At 39.9% G+C, this 19,462-nt stretch overlaps 6 protein-coding genes across 7 annotated transcripts in view; 3 read left to right on the top strand and 3 right to left on the bottom strand.

Moving 5' to 3' along the window:
• Positions 1-19,462, bottom strand: part of LOC108101058 (chromatin-remodeling ATPase INO80) — a 39,499-nt gene that overhangs the window by 8,744 nt on the left and 11,293 nt on the right. The window contains exons 8-11 of the mRNA XM_017205245.2: positions 10,508-10,666; positions 9,892-9,994; positions 9,736-9,818; positions 7,036-7,339 (exon numbers count right to left, since the gene is read on the bottom strand). Of these exons, the coding sequence (XP_017060734.1) occupies positions 7,036-7,339; positions 9,736-9,818; positions 9,892-9,994; positions 10,508-10,666 (649 nt within the window). The remainder of the gene's footprint in view (positions 1-7,035; positions 7,340-9,735; positions 9,819-9,891; positions 9,995-10,507; positions 10,667-19,462) is intronic.
• Positions 222-1,210, bottom strand: LOC108101065. The gene has a single exon (XM_017205254.2). The coding sequence runs from the start codon at positions 1,106-1,108 to the stop codon at positions 284-286; it is 825 nt and encodes a 274-aa protein (XP_017060743.1). The 5' UTR covers positions 1,109-1,210; the 3' UTR covers positions 222-283.
• LOC108101067 lies at positions 1,293-2,564 on the bottom strand. Its single transcript, XM_017205256.2, has 2 exons — positions 2,072-2,564; positions 1,293-1,936 (listed from the first exon to the last, which is right to left on the bottom strand). The coding sequence occupies exons 1-2, from the start codon at positions 2,302-2,304 to the stop codon at positions 1,450-1,452; spliced, it is 720 nt and encodes a 239-aa protein (XP_017060745.1). The 5' UTR covers positions 2,305-2,564; the 3' UTR covers positions 1,293-1,449.
• LOC108101064 (putative serine protease F56F10.1) lies at positions 11,857-13,246 on the top strand. Its single transcript, XM_017205253.1, has 5 exons — positions 11,857-11,956; positions 12,034-12,495; positions 12,564-12,706; positions 12,762-13,034; positions 13,093-13,246. Exons 2-5 carry the CDS (start codon positions 12,080-12,082, stop codon positions 13,218-13,220), a joined length of 960 nt encoding a protein of 319 aa, XP_017060742.1. The 5' UTR covers positions 11,857-11,956; positions 12,034-12,079; the 3' UTR covers positions 13,221-13,246.
• LOC108101062 (putative serine protease K12H4.7) lies at positions 13,572-16,884 on the top strand. 2 transcript variants are annotated; one of them, XM_017205249.2, is made up of 8 exons: positions 13,572-13,592; positions 14,604-15,129; positions 15,215-15,396; positions 15,456-15,691; positions 15,752-15,983; positions 16,041-16,213; positions 16,285-16,575; positions 16,633-16,884. In XM_017205249.2, exons 2-8 carry the CDS (start codon positions 14,929-14,931, stop codon positions 16,737-16,739), a joined length of 1,422 nt encoding a protein of 473 aa, XP_017060738.1. In that variant the 5' UTR covers positions 13,572-13,592; positions 14,604-14,928; the 3' UTR covers positions 16,740-16,884. The 2 variants fall into 2 exon arrangements, with proteins under 2 accessions (XP_017060738.1, XP_017060737.1); XM_017205248.1 differs by lacking the exon at positions 13,572-13,592 and having other exon boundaries at positions 14,574-15,129.
• LOC108101061 (thymus-specific serine protease) lies at positions 17,306-19,404 on the top strand. The gene is made up of 5 exons (XM_017205247.2): positions 17,306-17,567; positions 17,681-17,862; positions 17,918-18,385; positions 18,708-18,874; positions 18,941-19,404. The coding sequence occupies exons 1-5, from the start codon at positions 17,340-17,342 to the stop codon at positions 19,336-19,338; spliced, it is 1,443 nt and encodes a 480-aa protein (XP_017060736.1). The 5' UTR covers positions 17,306-17,339; the 3' UTR covers positions 19,339-19,404.

The following is a 19,462-nucleotide window of genomic DNA, read 5'->3' as shown; positions in this document are numbered from 1 at the left end:
AAAGAGGTCTTACTCAATCATCACTGAATTGAATAACCCATTTTGTTTTTAAAGCTCTTTAGTTCCAAGGCACATACTATGTCGTTGATAGAGATTCCAGATATAGACAAAGGAAATTCGTAATTTTTTTAAAATCAAGTTATTGTTGCATCGTTGTTGATCAAATTATTTTCTGAGTCTGCATTTATCTTAATGTCTTAGAAAATATTATACTATATTAATTTCAAAGTGTACAAAAAAAGGAGCAACTAGCCATCATGTTTTATTTTAATGTATGCATATATTACATATAAAAGAATGACTCCAGATTATTTCTGAAAACCGGCTTGGAGAGATACATTAGTCGTATTTGGTGCGAACGCCACGCTTTTGGGGTGAACTTCTTGCGCGGTGGAGGACGCACATCCAGGGGATCCAAAACTTTTTCGGGAATGGGACAATGCGGAATTGGTGGGTATGTCCTGGGTTTCGATAGATTTCGGATGCGGGGCGATATGTGGGCCTTTAGGGCAGCCTGACGGACGGGAAATCTTAGCTGGGCCCAGAAATCTGCCTCCAGTTCGTTGTGGACAAAGCAGCCGGGAACGTAGGGGGGTTTGAAGGGTCTGCCGGGATCGTGATGAGGTGGCTTGCCCCAGAAGATCACCGGGGAGTAGGCCGGCGGCATGTTACGTACATCATACTTCTGGGTGATCTTTCGGGGCTTAGCCAACAGTTGCATCTTCTCTAGTAGTTCATCCTCGTCCAACTTGCGTTTTCTCAAATTGCAGGGCATGTGGCTTTCCAAACAGGGCAGTCTTTCGGGCTTCAGCTCGAGTTCCCTCGGCATTGCCCGATTGGAAGCCCAGGCGAAAAAGTGTTTCCAGTCCTTCTTGGTCATCGGTCCACTCTTCTGCCATCGGGTCTGTTTTTTCTTCATCCGAAATCTTCGACGCTTCACCGGCTTCGAGTTCCGTTCGCACCAGGCCACCCAAGATGGCGTTTTGGGTTTATCGTTTTCCTGATCAAGCAGATCATTGTAGGAGTCTATTGGGGCAATCGAAGGTTCTGTGCTTTTCACTTTGCCAGAGGGTTGACCAAACATATCACTAGTTCTTCCAATCATCATTAATGTTTTTGAAGATTTTTGGATTTACACCTATCAATTTTGTATCTGTTGCCCTATGACTAACTCAGATGAACACTCAAGATACTGGGAGAATTTCCCTGGAATGAGTTTTGAGAGCCTACTTTCTTTTGAAACCTATCATTGCGGATACTAAGATGCTCACAAAAAATATAGGATTACTATCTTAAGAGTTATATTCATGCTAGTTTTATTTTTCATAGTTTAAATTTGAGTTGTAGCCAAAGGGCTCAACTCTAAACTACAGTTAATTTTACTAAATGGAGAACTTGGTTTCCATTAGTTAAAGAATCTGTAGTTTAGGGCTGAGCTTTTCGGTTAATTTAGGTACAGCAGCACAATAGCTCGGCCAAAACACGTTGATTTGGCCTGGACAGAAATTCGAGGCGCTGCAGATGAAGTCGCCACTGTCGCGGTGACATTTTCCGGCGTCTTGGCATTTGATCCTCGGAATTGTTGGGCCCCGGGCAATGGGGTTTCGGTGGACATTTCCGCGGCCGAGACAGTTCAAGGATCTTTTTTTTGGGAGAGGCTCTGAGTGCGTTCTGCGAGACAGGGAACCGCAGATTGGCCCAAAACTCAATCTCAAGCTCTATATGCTGGAAGCAGTGAGGAACCGCAGTCCTTTTCACGGGTCTTCCACGTTCCGGACACTGGACGGGTTTGCCAGTTATTCGAGGTCGATAGGGATATTCCTCCGGTGGCGGAGGGATATACTTCTTACGCTGCCAACGCGGCATGCTCAGTCGCTGCTCGTTTTCCTTCAAAGATTCAATATCCTCTGAAGTCTTTTTCTCTTTGCATACTTTTCTACAAAAGGAATTTTTTTTAGTTAAGGGGTTCACTATATTTTAAATTAGGGATTACTTGCAATCAACAAGCAATCTAATATAGACTATTTTACATTTGTTAGCTATCGCATGGACCTCTAAAGTGGATATTTACCCGCATTTTTTCTGTATGCCACCTTCCATTCTTAAAACATTCTCCACCGCAGCCGCAGCTTCTATTTGGTAACGACTATGAAAGTTGGCCCAATCGTTTCGGTCCATGGGACCCGGTTTTTGCCATCGAGTTGGTTCCGGACGGACACGGGGAGTGAGTCTCGGAGACTTTGGTTTCGAGTTCCGATCGCACCACTCCTGCGTAGAAGCCCTAAGTCTTTTTCTGGCCGACATCCTCCCACCTTTATATAATAAATTTAGCTACAATTCTTTGTAGTGCGCTCATCAAAGAAATGCCAAATTGGTTTACGCTTGAATTTGTTTTTTTTTTTTTTTTTTTTTTTTATGGAGCGCTTTTTGTTACTATCTTGGACTTCTAGTGTCATCTTGACGTCGTATGTCTTATTTTAAGCAAGATTTCAATTAATTTTTAGGTTTTTTTTAAGTTATATTTTCTTGAAATTTAAGTCTAGGACTGCTTTAATTATCTACAATTTTTTTTAAATTTTCTCTCTAAGAAAGCTTGTAGATTTTTCAGTTTTGGTTAAGCAGTTTTTTCAAGCTATTTAGGAACGAGAATTTAATCCGCTTCAAAGAAGAGAGATCGTAAACAATAGAATTGTCGATCCTAAAAACGACACCCCTCTGTATACATTTTTTCAAGCATTTCTCTAGATCCCGGGACTCAGAACAATGCTTAAAAAATGTAGAGGATACTTGCAGGTTTTTCTTTAATGCCTCTCTTAACCCAAACGGCTCAATCACGAGCCCATGGTTCGTTCGATGAAAGCCAGAGTCTCCAAGCAGATGCATTGCGGCATTGCCCGTGGCGACACGCATTCGAGGTCATAACCCAATTCCTTTCGTGGCCAGTTGGCGATGGCCAACTGCGAGCTGCAACTGCGGCAACTGTGTTCCCCGCTTGAGTTCCACGATCGATGGGGTCCGTTCCTGGAGGCAATTGAAATTCGGTGCGCATTGCAATCGATCGCACTTTTTGCCCGACGATTGTCGTATGCCTGCGATACTCGTTCTGGCCTTTCTAACGCTGTCTCCGCCTTCTGGCCGGGCTTCAACCGGTGGTCGTCTCTGTTGGCCGTGTCGCCCATCTTCATCATCGTCTTCGGCAGCGTGTTGCATTTGATGAGCTCCAGTGGTCGGTCATCATTGTGTTCGCTGCCATTGTCATGATTTGTTGCCGCCACACAGAGATTTTTGTCTGGCTTTGCCACTTGAATTTTAAATTGAAGCCCCATCCAAGCATTTCTCTGGACACTTCCGGGCCGGAACTTTGGTGGGGATTAGCTATCACAAGGACAAGGACCTTGGCGTTCCGTTCCGAAAGAGTCATCAATCTGGCGACCGCAAAGTGCTCATAACATGTGTGAAATTGACACCACAGATGCGACTCGACGACTCAAACTAACGGAAACGCCGGCAATTTTACGCTACATTTAGCTAATGACCAAAAACCGAGTGGCAGATGGTCCTGCCTTCCCTTGTTCCTGGTGGTGCCGTCTTCTAAAAAAATAAACACAGCGACTGGGCAACACCCCAAAAGGAATGACTAAAAAAAGGCAGACACCAAAGTGGCGTGAAGTATGTTCTTTTTTTTGGAACATTAGGGGTGCGTAATGGAAACAAGCAGTAATTGAAGGGCACTTCTTTTATTTTTGGTTAAGGTGGTTTCTATCATTAAATTGGACCGTCATCGAATCGTTAAAAATGGTGGGGTAATTTCACTTTTTATGGCAAGTTTTCAGCTAATTTAGTTGGTTAGTATTAAGGTTTTATGATTTCCAAATTTACTATAAAGATAAACAAGAAAGAGACTCTTGTTGTCAAACAAAGTTAACTTCAATTGCAATCAATCAATCAACGCTAAAATATTTTTACTCGATAGCCAATTAAAAATTCACGCATTTAAATCCAAATAATGCAAAGCCAAAGCAATCTGTTTTAAGCGGAATTCTTAAGCGGATTCGTTTCATTTTCACATTGCAAATATGATTAACCAATTTGAGTCAAAACCACTTTAATTGTAGAGCTTCGAGCCGGCCGGCTGACAAGTGGCCAACTGCAATTGGCCAAATCGAACGTTGAGCCGGGTAGCCAAGATCCGCGGCACGTACTCGCTATGGGCGCTATGGGGGCCAATAAGGTGTAAATTTATGCGCCAAAGTCCGGGCCAGAAGCAGAAGTTGGGCCGAAATCGAACCATTAGCAAACCGAGCCTATGCATTTGATGGTCGATCACTTCAGAATGCTTAGCGAAACGCACATTTTTCGTATGCCTTCGGATGATTGGCATTCGAGAATGTTTGTTGTTTTTTCCTTTTGGTTTTGTAATTATCTTCGTCTGTGTGAATTTTTGTGGCCAATCAAAGTTTTTGTTCGCAGTTTTGATTTGCTGCTAAGATTCGCAGCGTAATTGTATCTCATGGCTAACGTGTATTCTATGAGATACTTTTTTGCCGCTGTTCCCTGGGAGCTCCGCTTTATATACGGCTATGTATATGTTCAACAAGTGTTTTCGTTTAATTATTTTCATGTCTCACAAGCTCAACTGACAAAGTGGACAAGGATCGTATGATCTACGAGGGGTTGGGCTAATGAATATTTGATCAGGGTGGAGTAATGGCATCATTTAACGTTTCGCCTTAGTTATGTTGCATTATGTTTCGCTTATGTGAAAGTTGCACATTTGGCACGTGTCCCAATTGAATGGCTCCAATTAAGAAATTGTTTCACTCTGTGTTACACAAGACAATTAAACGGAATGGGAAAAAGTGGTGCACGCACTAGGAAATTTGAATGATGGATAGAGAAAAATGTGGTCAATTGCGGCACTGAAAAAACAGTCCTGTTGTATAAAATTAAGCTATCCTCTGGTTTACTTGTAACTTACACTTGAAGAAAGTATTAATTTGAACTGAATATTTAATTAAAAATATTTAATTAATAGCATCTAGTAGTTCAAGGAAACTAAACCTAAATAAAAAGTTGCAAAATAAATATTTATTTCTGTGCTTTTCTCTTCTGGTTGAAGAATGCAGCTGAGTGAAACCTCGCAAAATAAATTAGATACGCTTGGATCACAAGAAGTATTTGATTTGAAAGAATTACAAGAGCAGAATGTCTAACTCAGGTATCATGACAATTTCTCATTTTGCCCGGCATAGTAATAAACAGCAAATAAATGTCGGTTAACATTACGAAATCAAAACAACAAGAGCAACCTGCTCGGATTGGCAATTTATGTAGCCACAACACGTGAGCTCATTGATTAAATTAGCTGCGTCTTTTGGCCAAGCCCTGTGCACATAAAAAATTATTTATGAGCCGCAATTCGGTCTGTTTTTTTTCTTTCCGTCTTTCTTCGGCTTTCCTTGCTTTTTTGTGGCATTTTAATGCTAAGCAAAAACCGAAGACAACACAAAAACCAAACTCCAAGTGACAAGCAAACCAAACATAATCAACTTTAGTCAACGGCAAATTGGGTTGCGTATGTCTGGGAAACCTCACAGAAATAATGCCAAATTGTACTTTTTTTCGAAGTATTGGGAATGACAATTTTAAAAATAACTAATACAATTCATCTATAAATGAAATTATTTACTTGTTTTTTGTTCTCTCGATTATCTGTTTTGCACTCTGTCGAACTGTTTTAGAATATTCTTTTTAAATTAAAGTAAATATAAAAAAAATATTTTAAATATGTATATATTTATACATCTTTCTTAAACTTTATTTAATTATTTTATAAGAGTTTTCAAAGTGATAAAAAATTGTAAAAATTTTATGTCATGCTAAAATACCTATCCTAATAAAATATTTGTTTTTTTTATTCCCACATTCCTTTGTTAAATTTCCCCTAGACGCAAAGCTGGCATCACTGTCTCCCAAGAAGGGGAACAAGACAGGAGTTAAACTGGTAGTACGCGAAACAACCACATCAGGTCGAAATGAAAACGTTATCAAGCGACAGACGCGCGTTTGCGGTAACAAGATGAAACGGGGACATAGGCAAAATTAGCTGCGTTCGCCGGCGAATTTGCAGGCCAATCAGTGAGTGTGCCACAATTTGGCCAACCAAACGGGCAACAAACTGGTCAAGTCGCAGATGCCATCGAAGCTGTAGCTGCTGGTCTCCTCCTCCTACTTCGGCAAATGTTGTGGCAACTTGCAACAACGATCTGCTGACGCTGCTGCACTTGTCGCGATTTCACATCAGTTTTTTGCTGTTACGGGTGCTTTTTGCCTATTGCCTACTTTTCAACGTCTTGTACTTTCGATTGGTTAATTGTTAAACAAATTTGAAATGTTTGTGCACCGCAGTCAGCTGGCCTCACCCCCTCCTTGGCCGCCTCCTCTTATCGTTTTCGAATGCAAATCGCATGAGCTAACAAGCTGCAATCGTTGCACATCCCACATGCAATTGGCAACTCATAACAGACAACATGCTCTCAGTTTGTGGCAATTTAAGTTGGTAGACCGCATTTTTGACTGCCTTCATATTGCAGGTGATTACCAAATAATTTTAGTTATTAATCATTAAAAAAGTGATCGTTCCGGGGGGAAATACGACCGCAAGTCGCAAAACATTTGAATCGAGCTTAAGTTATGTGAGCTGTCTTAGGATTATTGGTTGCCCACATATTTAAAGAGTTAGCCAGTCATATGGGTAAGTCGGAGTTGTAAATTTGCCAAAAGTTATTATTAAGATCTAACGAAAAGGTTGACTGATGTTGTAGCATACAACATATAATACAGTCATTAAATCCGAAGAACATTGATAGTACCCGTAAATCATATTTTGACCAGAACACAGAGTACATTGTACTTTTGAAACTTGAGAGTAACTATGTATTTTTAAATGGATTATCTTACTATATGGATTGTAATAAATGTTCACATTCTTCATATGAATATTTAACCCGCAGAAATAAGAAAATCGGTACTTACTCATCGATTCGTTTTGGCCCATCAGCGTGGGACTATCTCCATCCACCACCAGAGCCTCATTATCGGAATCGTTGTCCATCTGCTGGACACAGGTGGCTCCTGGTACGTAGGTCTCCTGGCTGAGGGTCGGATGATTGCTGTCCGTGCCAACACTCGAAGCCGATGATGTAACGCCCACGTCGATGAAGTCCTCCTCCTGCTCAAGTTTTAGTCGCTTCGCCGAGGAACTGCAACTGGGAACATCGTCGTCGGGGTTTTGGGAAGTCGAGGTGGCCGCGATGGTGGTGCCACCCATATTTACATCCTAAGACAATAAAAATAATATCATAAAAAAGTTATACCTTAATTCTCGAATGTAACAATCAAATCAATTAGCATTTTAATGGCCAACGGAAATGAGATATATCTGCTGGTGTTCTTCTACAACGGTCGCTTATCGTTCGTATCTTCTAACTGGCCCAAGAATACTCCCCTTTAAGCCATTTATAATTTATGCCAAGTTATCTCTGCTCCCTTTCCCTCCGGTGTGTGGCATAAAAATCATTCATGCCAAACCTGAACAAAACTAAGACTTGAGTTATGGGCTGGTCAACCGGAGGGATAGTGTTAAAAATGGGACGCTTTCGGGGGTTGGAGGCGGACCTCTGGTAATTGCTATGCTTGAGGAAATTGTTCGGAAGTAGGGTAAAGAGTTTTGCATACATTTTGCCCAGATTTGGTTAGTCAATTGCTGGGAAAACAGTAGCAATTTTCGTGCATGCACTCAGCTGCTTGTTAAGTCGCTCAAAAATTAATGATATTCATTGTTAAAGTTTAAGTTGAAATGGGGCAAAATTGTGGTAGTTTAAAATCATATTAAGTGAAAAATTCTTAACAAAGTAGTTAAAGATCATATTAAAACTAAGAACCAGGAAATTGATCATACTAAGAACAAAATATAAAAATATATCGCTTATATGGGGTTAAAGGTTACAAACTAACCTTATGTTGATTTGTTAAAATAAATTTTGTACTATTTTCTCATAAACTTACACCACATACATATTTATCAAAACTGAATTAAAAAGTTCTCAATTTAAGTAGTAGCCATTTCTCCACAAATAAAAATCAACTGGGCGGAAAGCACTCACTTAAATTATATATCATTATATCAGTAAAGAAAATAAACCGTTCTATAATAAACAACTGCGACACAAATCTAGCGGAGCTAAAGCTGTTCCAAATGATTGCCTCTCTCCAATCGAAAGGAAGAAGAACTCTTGCTGTACGTAACCTGGAAACATGAAAAGTAGTCTTCGCGCAATGGAAACTTGAACTTCCGACCGAAAATGAATTGACAACTCAGGGACAAGGGGTCGGGATACGACTGCGTGCCATTATAGCATTGTGTCGGCTGGTGGCATATGAACTTGAGTGGAGTGCGAGTACGGGTATCCGACTATCCAACTGACTAAAAGGAGGCGCAACACCAGTGGTCGTAGAACCAAAAACGGAGAGAAGCCACCAAGACGATGAGCCAGAAGAAGCAGCAGCACCACCAGACCATAATCAGTGTTCCATTGAACGCACAAAATCATTTAGCGAAACCAACAATAACAAAAACAAAAACAAAACACAAAGAAGACTCAGGGCCCGAGTTTGGAGGTGGTTGGTAGTAGTAGAGCCTGCACCCCAAACCGAACCAATCCGATCCGAACCAAGGCGAACCAAAAAGCACTTGAAACTGTTTTTTAAAAGAGTCTCCGAGAGACAGCGACTGCGAGTCCAAGTAGGGTAAAAGCAAAGTGTTTGCTTTGGAGAGTAAGTATGAAGTATCTGGCAGGGAGTACGACTACACTGGGGAACAAAGATTGAATCAGTTGAAAATATGGTTCACAAATTTAAAAAATAAATATAGTTGATCAGATAGATCAATAATTTAAAGTGAGTTTCATGAAAAGTGTAAGCTTTGAGCAACCCTAATATTGATTGTAAATGTATTCATTAATTTTTAATTATGACTTTCTGAAGCCGTAAAAAATAATTGAATTCGACATGCAACACAGTATAATACCCAAAATTTGGTTTAAATTTATTACAACTTGACTCAAAATGGCATTTGGAAAAAAGTTTGGAAATGTTATCCGAATTTTATCTTTTACGATTGACGAAAATAAGGAAATATTTAAATTTAAAAGTTTGCCCAGATAATAATGGATTAAAGACCAATTTGGTTAGCATTTTCTCCATGTGTACGACACTTGGATGAATGAATATAGTCGGCTGGAAGTGCTAGTGGCTCATGGCTCATGAAGTAGGTTCAAAGCACGCTATGTAGCAGACCAAGACCAGCCAAGACGATGAGTTGAGTTTTGTAGCAAATTGAATTGTCTTTGTTGCCGTTTCTGCTGTGTGTGTGTGCGCGCTCTATGATGTTGCATGAATCACGTGACCATGACCACCAATGCAGTGCCATAGGCCAAGAACAACCGAGCCGGGCTTCGCCTCGCTTTTGCTCTCTGTATATGGACGCACTCGCAATTCGAGCCTCACTCAAAAGATCATTTACTTTCATTAGGAAGCACCGACGAATCTTGTCGTGTAGCAAGTGCAAACTTGGTCTAATAAACAGCCATTAGGCAGTCGGCCTGAATCATGCATGAAATGGCCCACAGATCGCCCGGTCCTAACAAGATTTTCTTTGGGGTAAATCGTTCTCACCTTATTGGGATGTCGTCTTTTGCGTTCGCCTTGAGTGGCTGTTGGAATCGGTGAAGAGGACTGCAGGTTGGCCTCTTGGCGATCTGCAGAATAAATACAAATAAAATAAATTAATCTGAAATAATTCGAATCCATATAGATCTTTAATCTACTCACATTTCATCTCAATTTCCTCGTCATCCAATAGCAACGAAACCACTTCCTTGGGCTTGAGTGTGTCGGGTTTGAAATTGCCGCCACTTATGACCATGCGTTGTATCTGAAATCGGGGGAGAAAATACAAATATTCGATTGAATAAAATTAGAAATTCAAGGCAGGAAACGAAATGAAACTCGTACAGGGAAAGGGATAGCGCCAAAGGGTACCCAAACTTCCTAAACTACTTATTTGTCGGACCGAAATACTTTCATATGGTAATCAAAGGGATTTCTGTTTTCGTAATTAAGCCAATAAATGCACAAGAAAGTGGAGATAAACTCAAACTTATAGGGAACCCAGGAGGCGTAACCGAAATGTCGCCTAACCAATTGTATAATTAATTTCCGGTGTTGGTTTACCAACCCAAACCATTTAAATCCCATCTTCTGCAAGTGCTCGTGTTTCGCATTGAGCATTTTTTTAAAATTCCCAAAGGCGCAACAAAGCCTCGGTTTTTAGGAGCGTTTTTATGCCCAACAAAGCACGTGCCTAATATGCGACCGAACAAAGGGAAAACCGAGCAACTTGAGGAGTTTGCGGTTTGGTAGGGTTTCCTGTCCCCCGATCACTCACCTCGCTTTTTTCTCGGGCCCTCTGCAGAATCCTCTCCTCGATGGTTCCTTTGCAGATGAGTCGGTAGACAGTCACCTGTTTGGTTTGGCCCAAGCGATGGGCCCGATCCATGGCCTGTTGATCGACAGTGGGATTCCAATCCGAGTCGTAAAAAATGACCTACAAGAGGGGAGAATAGTTGAAAGATCTAATAAGCAATTATTGATATAAATGTAAATATTATAACTTAATATTGGATTAAATGACATTGTAGATAGTGCTCTTGGGTAATGTATTATGAATTTTCCAACAAAACATTTGCTAACACAAATTAGTAGGCAAATAGTTTCTAAACACGCACATCCTTTCGCTATTCCTTTGATGGTTTCGAGCCTGCATATTTATTAGGTTCTTCTTCGAATCGAACTACTTTGTAGTGTCACGAATTTTTCGCTTTTCCTGTCTATTATCTGGAGTAGAAAAAACTAGGAAAACACCGCCACCGGTGTTAACCCTTCGATGCCCCTGTTGAGCCGCACTTGGTACGTGTTTGGTGTGCAAGTGTTCAGTAATTTCCCGCCGGTTTCTCAAGGGTTGTCTTGAGGGAGTGGCGTTTCCGGCTGGAGAGATGGGACTAATTAAAATCGAACTGCTCAAGGGATTGATGTTTTCTTTTTTTATTTGGAACACGTGTTGAGCTCAATTCAGAGGCGTAAGAAGGAAGTTGTCCATTGAGAAATCTTAAATGGAATAAATATTCGATTGAATAGACAACACAGGAAGTCTGTATGTACTAACCCTATTTTGCATAATTTTGCGAATCGGAAATAGATTCGAAATTCAATAGGTGCTTTTATAAAAAAAAAATGTATTTTTAGTTATATTTTCTTAGAAAAGTAAAACTTTATTGGACATCGCACTAGTTTTCGTCACACTGCTTAATAAATACATATTAGTTGCACTTATTCAAGCATGCATAATATATCCATGAAAAATTAAAGAATTTAACTGCTATATGAACTACTTTCCTATATAAAAGCAAACAAACTTTTAAACTAATTCACAGTAGTAAAATGGGTATTGATAAGAATCTAGTTTTAATATATTTCAGTACCATCAGTAGCATTTCTATGGTTCAATGCAGCAATCAAGCCTTTGAATTTCGATGGATTGAGCAGAAATTGGACCATTTTCATAAGGATCCTCGAACTTTTAAAATGGTAATTTACAGATTACTTAACTTTTCAATAAGCTTCAAAATCAATCACCTTTTTTTTTAGAGATATGTGGTAAAGGAAGATTATTTTAAGCCAAACGGCACCATATTTTTCTTTATGGGAGGCGTTGGCTCAATTTGGTCTCCTACGACAAATGAATCAAATATTATGTTAACCAGTAGTTATATTAATGACTTAGCTAAACGATATGGAGGGTATCTGATACACAGCGAACATCGTTACTATGGAGAAAGTAAGCCGACAAAGTGCGTTTACATGAAATTAAATTCGTAAATTAACAAAGTTAAATTGTTATATAATTCGTTTCAGACTTCTCGACCTGCATTCTTTAAGATATCTCACAGTTCCGCAGGCCATGGCGGATGTGGCTACTTTAATTCGCTCTTTAAAAGAAAACACAACTTATTTCGGTGAATCCAAGGTATTTCTGGTGGGAGGATCGTATTCGGGGCTTATGGTCCCCTGGTTTGCCAAACTTTATCCCAGTTTGATTGACTTGGGATGGGCTTCCAGTGCTCCGGTTCGATTTAAAACTGAGTTTTGGGAGTTCTATGCGAATGTCTTCAAACTTATTCTTAAAATTGGAGGTAAGGAGTGTCATAGTCACATAACAAAGGGTTTTGATACTCTTAAGGCCGAAATAGACAAACATGACCTCAAAGAATTAATAGAAATGAATATTTGTGGATTTGACCATACAAATGATAGTTATGTTTTTAATCTTTTTGAGATCTTAACAAGAGTCATTGGAACTTTAGTGCAAGATGAAAAGTAAGATAATCGGTTAACATGTATTACAGAATAAAAATATAATAATATACTTTCCTTATGGTAAAAAGTATTCAAAAGGCTTGTGATGAAATTTCCCGAACATCATTTGCATCTTATCTCAAGAAAGAACTTCATGGAGATTCTACGAAATGCTACGACTCTGTTTCTAGTTTGGAATCTCTAAAGGATATTCATTATACCACGGATTCAGGTAACTGAGAACTGCCTTTCATAAGAAACTTCTTTATTTAATACTTATATTTCAGCTCGCCTTTGGCTGTACCAATGTTGTAGTGAGCTTGGAAATTTTAAAACCTCTAAATACGTCCCCCGTGATTTTTGGCTTGATATGTGTACTGATGTTTTTGGACATACGTTTTCTTTCTGTTATATAAACAGAAAGGTAAAAAAAACCGATCGTAATTTTCAGGATATGGAAAGCAATGAAAGTTTTCGACGAGTTTTTTTGACCCAACCGGAACTAGATGCGTGGTCAGTTACCAAAGTGAGAAAACATAATCGAACCTATATTTTAGAAGGTAACTATAACTTTATTATATATCTTACTGAACTACTTATCTATTTGAATTGATTAAGGTGCAACTCACTGCGAAGATCTGGAAAAATCGACGAAAAACGATAAGCCGTCTATAAAAATTTTGAAGATGGACATTGATTTTGAAGTTCAGAAGTTGCAAAATAGTCACCAACCAATAATAAATTAAAACACCTTTTTTAATACATAAAAAAAGCTTTACAACTTTCCATTTTAACACTGTCTTTAAAATGTCTCAAAAAAGTTTACATTACTCCTTGTAGGGGAGACCGTGGGGTCGTGAGACACGGGGGGTCGTGAGACGCGCTTACAGCCCTGAACTAAAAAGCGCGACATCTACCAGCTGACTGTGAAACTTCTTGCTTGTTTCCAATCTTCATTTCCACATCACAAGTATTCCGCTCATGCCGATTCTTTATGTCTTCCCAAATGGCAACTCCAATTTTGTGATCGAAAGTTTTGTAGACCGTTCGTGTTTGCTGTCTTTTCGCTTTGTTTTACAAGCTATTTGCGAGAGTGCATACATCCGAAACATTCCTTGGTGAGTAGCCTTTTGAAACACGGAACAAATTTTGCATAAACATTTAATGCGTCCGTAAAGCAGAAGCCATATTTAAAATATAGCTATTGGGGGGTCGAGAGACAACGTTCTCGGGGGGTTATGAGACATTCTATTACCGCGTCATCTAGGAACATAAAATTGTATTTTATAGCCTGATATAGTGTTTCTGTACACAAGTAAAACGTTTAATGATAATTTTGATATTTTTGATGGATTCAGTGTTTTTGATGATCTTTTTTCTTTCTTTAGTCATCATGGTGCGTCATAAGTATAGTCAGACTGCCAAATCTGCGATTGATGTCAATGTTTTTGTGACTGCTATAAAAGAGGTTGCTATCGAGAAAAAGCCGAAATCTTTTCAATTTGAATAAATTGTAGACCACAAAATATGCCTTATTAAAGATTAAAAATAACAATTTTGATAAAATTAAGCCATTTTCATTCTTATAAATTTGTGTCTCACAACCCCCCGAACCTTGCGAAAATCCATAAAAAACAACTTTTGAGCAGGCAGGCAAAACTTGAAGGTCGAACTAAAATTTCAACTAATTATACTCTTGTCTGAGTGAAATTACACTGAACTATGATTTAAAAATTTGTACGGGCAGAAAAATGGCTTTTCTATTATATTTTTTGTCAAAAAACAAAACACGTCTCAAAACCCCCCGGTCTCCCCTATAACCAGTGCCGTGTAACTTTATTACCAAAATTCTTGAAACTAGGTTTATCTTATAAACACCTATTTTAAAAATAGTTTTAGGACCTCACAAATTGATTAGGCATAGTAATACACTTTGTGTAATGGTATTGACTGCATTTTTCTTTTTTTAGAAACACCTATTTTAAAATTATCCCTAAAATAATTTTAACATATCCCAAACTCCTAAATCATTCGCAAACATCCTTTTTTTTAAACAACCCATTTTTAAAATATTTCATAAACGTTGCTGATTTAGTTTGTCATTCATCATTGTACTACAACTTGTTTAGTTCTTATCGGGTAACTCTATTACCTGCACTTTAAGTGCCCTTATGTTGAGTGAGTGAAACCAAATGATTGATAATTGAAACAGTCGTTGCGACCACAAAACCACTCGATAAGACGCCGCATGGCTTTCATGCGAATAAAAGCAAGCGCGCTAAATACCAACAATCATGTTAACCCGGTTGATAATATTATTTACTGGCACAAAAAACACTAATTAAGTACTTCTATGGCGATAAGATTTGGCTTTGAGCTAAACAAGCGATTTAGTTTGCATATAAGTTGTTGAAATTAGTTGATCAGTCCTAATTCAACACTCGGCGATCGACGATGAAGTTCTTGCTTGGAATTTCTCTGGCCGTTTTGGCCTTGGGTCAAGCCAATGGAAGTATTTTTGAGAGGACCTTCAAGAGGATCCATGAAGAGCCTCCACTGACGACCTCTCAGAGCCGAGCGGATGTAGTGCAGACCCTTTGGATCGAACAGAAGTTGGATCACTTCAATGAGTCAGAAACGCGCACCTGGCAAATGGTATATATTACTTTTTTACGTAATCCCAATGGGAATAATAAAGATAATACTTGTGTTAATACATATTTTTTTAATTAATTTCTAGCGTTATATGCTTAACGATGCTCTTTATCAATCCGGTGCACCTCTATTTATTTATCTTGGAGGAGAATGGGAGATTTCTGCTGGCAGAATTACTGGTGGCCATCTTTACGACATGGCCAAGGAACACAATGCCCTTTTGGCCTACACTGAACATCGTTACTATGGACAAAGCAAACCCTTGCCGTAAGAAAATCTTTTAAAATAATGGAGAGCAGCTTTAAGAAAATATTGGTTTTTTATAGCGATCTTTCCAACGAAAACATTAAGTATCTGAGTGTGAACCAGTCCTTGGCTGATCTGGCTCATTTCATCACTACCATCAAGCAGAACCATGAGGGTTTGTCCGACTCGAAGGTCATTATTGTGGGTGGCTCCTACTCGGCCACAATGGTCACCTGGTTCAAGAAGGTCTACCCCGATTTGGTGGCTGGAGGTTGGGCCTCAAGTGCGCCGCTCTTTGCCAAGGTTAACTTTGTTGGTAAGCTGAATTTTAATCTATTTCTTGCTAACACAGTAATAAATCTAAAATTATCTACAGAATACAAGGAAGTCACCGGCCAATCTATCGAGCAAATGGGTGGATCGGCGTGCTACAAGCGAATTGAGAACGGAATCGCCGAAATGGAGTCCATGATAGCCACCAAACGAGGAGCTGAAGTCAAGGCCCTGCTTAAACTTTGCGAGCCCTTCGATGTCTATAGCGATCTCGATGTCTGGACTTTGTTCAGCGAGATTTCCGATATCTTTGCGGGTGTGGTACAAACTCACAAGTGAGTAAAATAATTATAAACTTTCGAATGAAATTCAAATTTATTTTCCCCTTTTAGTGCTGGTCAGATCGAGGGTGTTTGCCAGAAGATAATGGCAGGGTCGAGTGATCTTATTGGTGTCGCTGGTTATCTGTTGGATGAATTTTTAGATAGCAATGAAAAGTGCGCCGATCTTAGCTATGATGGAATAATGGGAGTGCTTTTGGATACCTCCTACAATGGCAATATTAGTAAGTGCTTAGCATTATTTAGAACATCTATATTTTATGTTTTAAATTTTAATGAACCCTTTATATTTTAGTGCGTCAGTGGATTTTCCAGACCTGCAATGAGTATGGTTGGTATCAGACCTCCGGCTCCAGTGCCCAACCCTTTGGAACCAAGTTCCCTGTCACCTACTACACCACCATGTGTGCCGATCTCTATGGCTCTCAGTATGGCAACGAGTTCATTTCCAACCAGGTGAGCACCACCAATCAATACTTTGGAGGATTGTCTCCTGGCGTGGAAAACGTTTACCTCACCCATGGTCAACTGGATCCCTGGAGGGCGATGGGAATTCAGGACGCCGATCAGGCTACAATCATTCCAGGTGAGTTAATGAAGAACTATTTTATCAAACAGAAGTTATCAACTCTTGATTTTGCAGAGTATGCCCACTGCAAGGACTTCAATTCGATCAGCTCTAGTGACACTGCTGAGATGAAAGCCTCAAAGGAACGCATTGCAGAACTGGTTCGCGAGTGGGTTAAATAATCACAAAAGCCGTCACAGAAAATGAAAGGTCTTCTAAATGTATATAAGATTTAAGTTTAGGTGGCACACAAACCAGCAAACACATTAAAAAATCTTATCAAGATTAGATAAGATATCGACAAAATAAAAACGTATTAGTGGTTAATGACTTGTTACTCTATCTAATATTAATTATTGTCGATACAGATCTACGTAATTGTTTTATCTTAATTAATGAAAAAAAGTTGTTATTTAAATGAGAACTCATTAAAAACAAATGACATTTAACAATTCTTTTATGTACAATTAATGTGCGATTATTGGCCATGACTTGGGCAAAAACCGGCTGATAAAGTTATCATGTCGCAGCTGTGATTTTGGTTGACCGGCCGTGAATGGGAATTACCAACTAACTCTAGAAAAGATTCACATAAGCACCGATCGATTTATGATGGACGGCAATCGCCCAGTTGATGGCTATCATATCATGCCGCTGGTCACTTATCAAGTATGAGAAATTTACAATCCTTATCGTGGCCGCAAATTACTAGAGAACTCGTGTTGAGTTGATGGCTAACTTAAAAGCCTAAATCGGTCCGAATAGTTAGTTCATTTGCGAAAATGGCTGCTCTGGGTCTGGTCTGCCTTGCTGTGGTCTTGGCTGTAGGCCTAGTCCAATCCTTGGACACCTACAATGTTAAGGATGTGCCCGTTTTGGTCAAGACTTTGAAGAACTTGAACCGCGGTCCGCCGCAGCAGGTGATGACCAAAAGGGTTAATGTCGAGGAGAAATGGATCACCCAGAAACTGGATAACTTTGACGATAGCAACACAGGCACTTATCAGATGGTCAGTATTACGAAAATTCAACTTAATTACTTTGAAAAGTGTTTATGTAACTTCATAGCAAGTCTCAGTTTCTCAATGCAATTGCAAGCTAAAGATAAGAATGTGCATTTTAGCGTTATTTGGTCAATGATGAGTTCCAAACTGAGGGAAGTCCCATTTTCATTTACCTGGGTGGCGAGTGGGAGATCGAGCAGAGTATGGTCAGTGCTGGCCACTGGTACGATATGGCCGCTGAGCACAATGGTGTTCTCGTGTACACCGAACATCGTTACTACGGCCAAAGTGTTCCCACCACGTGAGTAGCCTTAAAACCTTGCTGTTACTTTAAATTAATCATAAATCCTTCAAAGAACCATGTCCACGGAGAACCTCAAGTATCTGGATGTAAAGCAGGCTTTGGCCGATGTGGCCCATTTCATTGAGACCTTCAAGTCGGAGAACGCCCAGCTGGCCAACTCAAAGGTGGTGCTGGCTGGTGGTTCCTACTCGGCCACCATGGTGGTGTGGTTCAAGCGCCTCTATCCCGACTTGGTTGTCGGTGGCTGGGCCTCCAGTGCCCCCATCTTGGCCAAGGTTGACTTCACCGAGTACAAGGAGGTGGTGGGCCAGGCCTTCCTCCAGCTGGGCGGACAGCAGTGCTACAACAGGATTGAGAACGGCATCGCCGAGCTGGAGTCCTTGTTCGCCAACAAGCGTGGAGCCGAAGCTAGGGCCATGTTGCGCCTGTGCAACAGCTTTGATGACCAAAACGATCTGGACTTGTGGTCCCTGTTCGGAAGTATCTCGAACGTCTTTTCTGGCGTGGCACAATACCAAAGGTAGGAGAAGTATGAAGTAAGGTATAAATATTTACAAGTAGGCAAAACCCAGCCAAAACATATTGACATTTTTATTGATTTTTTCAATACTTATTTCACTTGTTGAAAATAAGTGAATATTTTTTTCTTTATGGCGTTTAACAAAAATCTTTTCTGCTATATCACATCATGAAAACATACTAAAGAGATTTCTTGCGGAGTTGGCAACAAATGAATGCTTATGGAACTTATTTTACAATCAATACCGTCCACCAATTATTGATACTATAACAATTTAAAGCAAAAATAATTTACTTAATATCCATCAATATACCTCTTATAGCACCGGAGATATTGAGTATTACTGCGACTACCTTTTGAGCTTCCGAGATGATGCCACGGCCATTGCCAACTTTGTTTACTGGGCCTGGGGAATGCCAAATTGCATCGATGCCAGCTACGACAGCACTGTTGAATACTATCTGTGGGGAGTGGAACACTTCGATTCTGGTATGTGGTTGACTCTTTTATGATAAACCAAAAACTATCACTATCACTTGAATATCTTTTTTACAGGTCGTCCTTGGTATTACCAGACCTGCAATGAGTATGGCTGGTACCAAAGCTCTGGATCTAGGAACCAGCCCTTCGGCACCAAGTTCCCTGCCACCCTTTACACGACCCTCTGCGGAGATGTCTTCAGTTCGCAATACGGAAATGAACAGATCAACAACAACGCGGCCCAGACCAACGAGTACTTTGGTGGCATGGAGCCCGGAGTGGAGAATGTCTACATGACCCACGGTGCCCTGGATCCGTGGAACCCCATGGGCCATGGAGTGGCAGAGGGAGCCACCGTCATCGCCAATGCCTCGCATTGCTCCGACTTTGGATCGGTCAGGTCTACAGACTCTGAGGAAATGCGTGCCTCCAAGGAAAAACTCGCCGAACTGGTGCGCCAGTGGTTGGCTTAGATTTCTTGGCCGAAGATTTTCAATATTTTATATTATTTTTTGTAATAAAAGAAAAACAGAACTTAATGTTTTCCTCTATAACGTTAAACTTTTGTAAGAAATTTTAAAAGCTTGTATCTTCTCA

The sequence above is a fragment of the Drosophila ficusphila genome, unplaced genomic scaffold (genome assembly GCF_018152265.1).
Source record: "Drosophila ficusphila isolate 14025-0441.05 unplaced genomic scaffold, ASM1815226v1 contig_791, whole genome shotgun sequence".
NCBI classification, from domain to species: domain Eukaryota; kingdom Metazoa; phylum Arthropoda; class Insecta; order Diptera; family Drosophilidae; genus Drosophila; species Drosophila ficusphila.
Note: the sequence above shows the minus strand (reverse complement) of the source record. Positions and strands in the feature narration are given on the sequence as shown.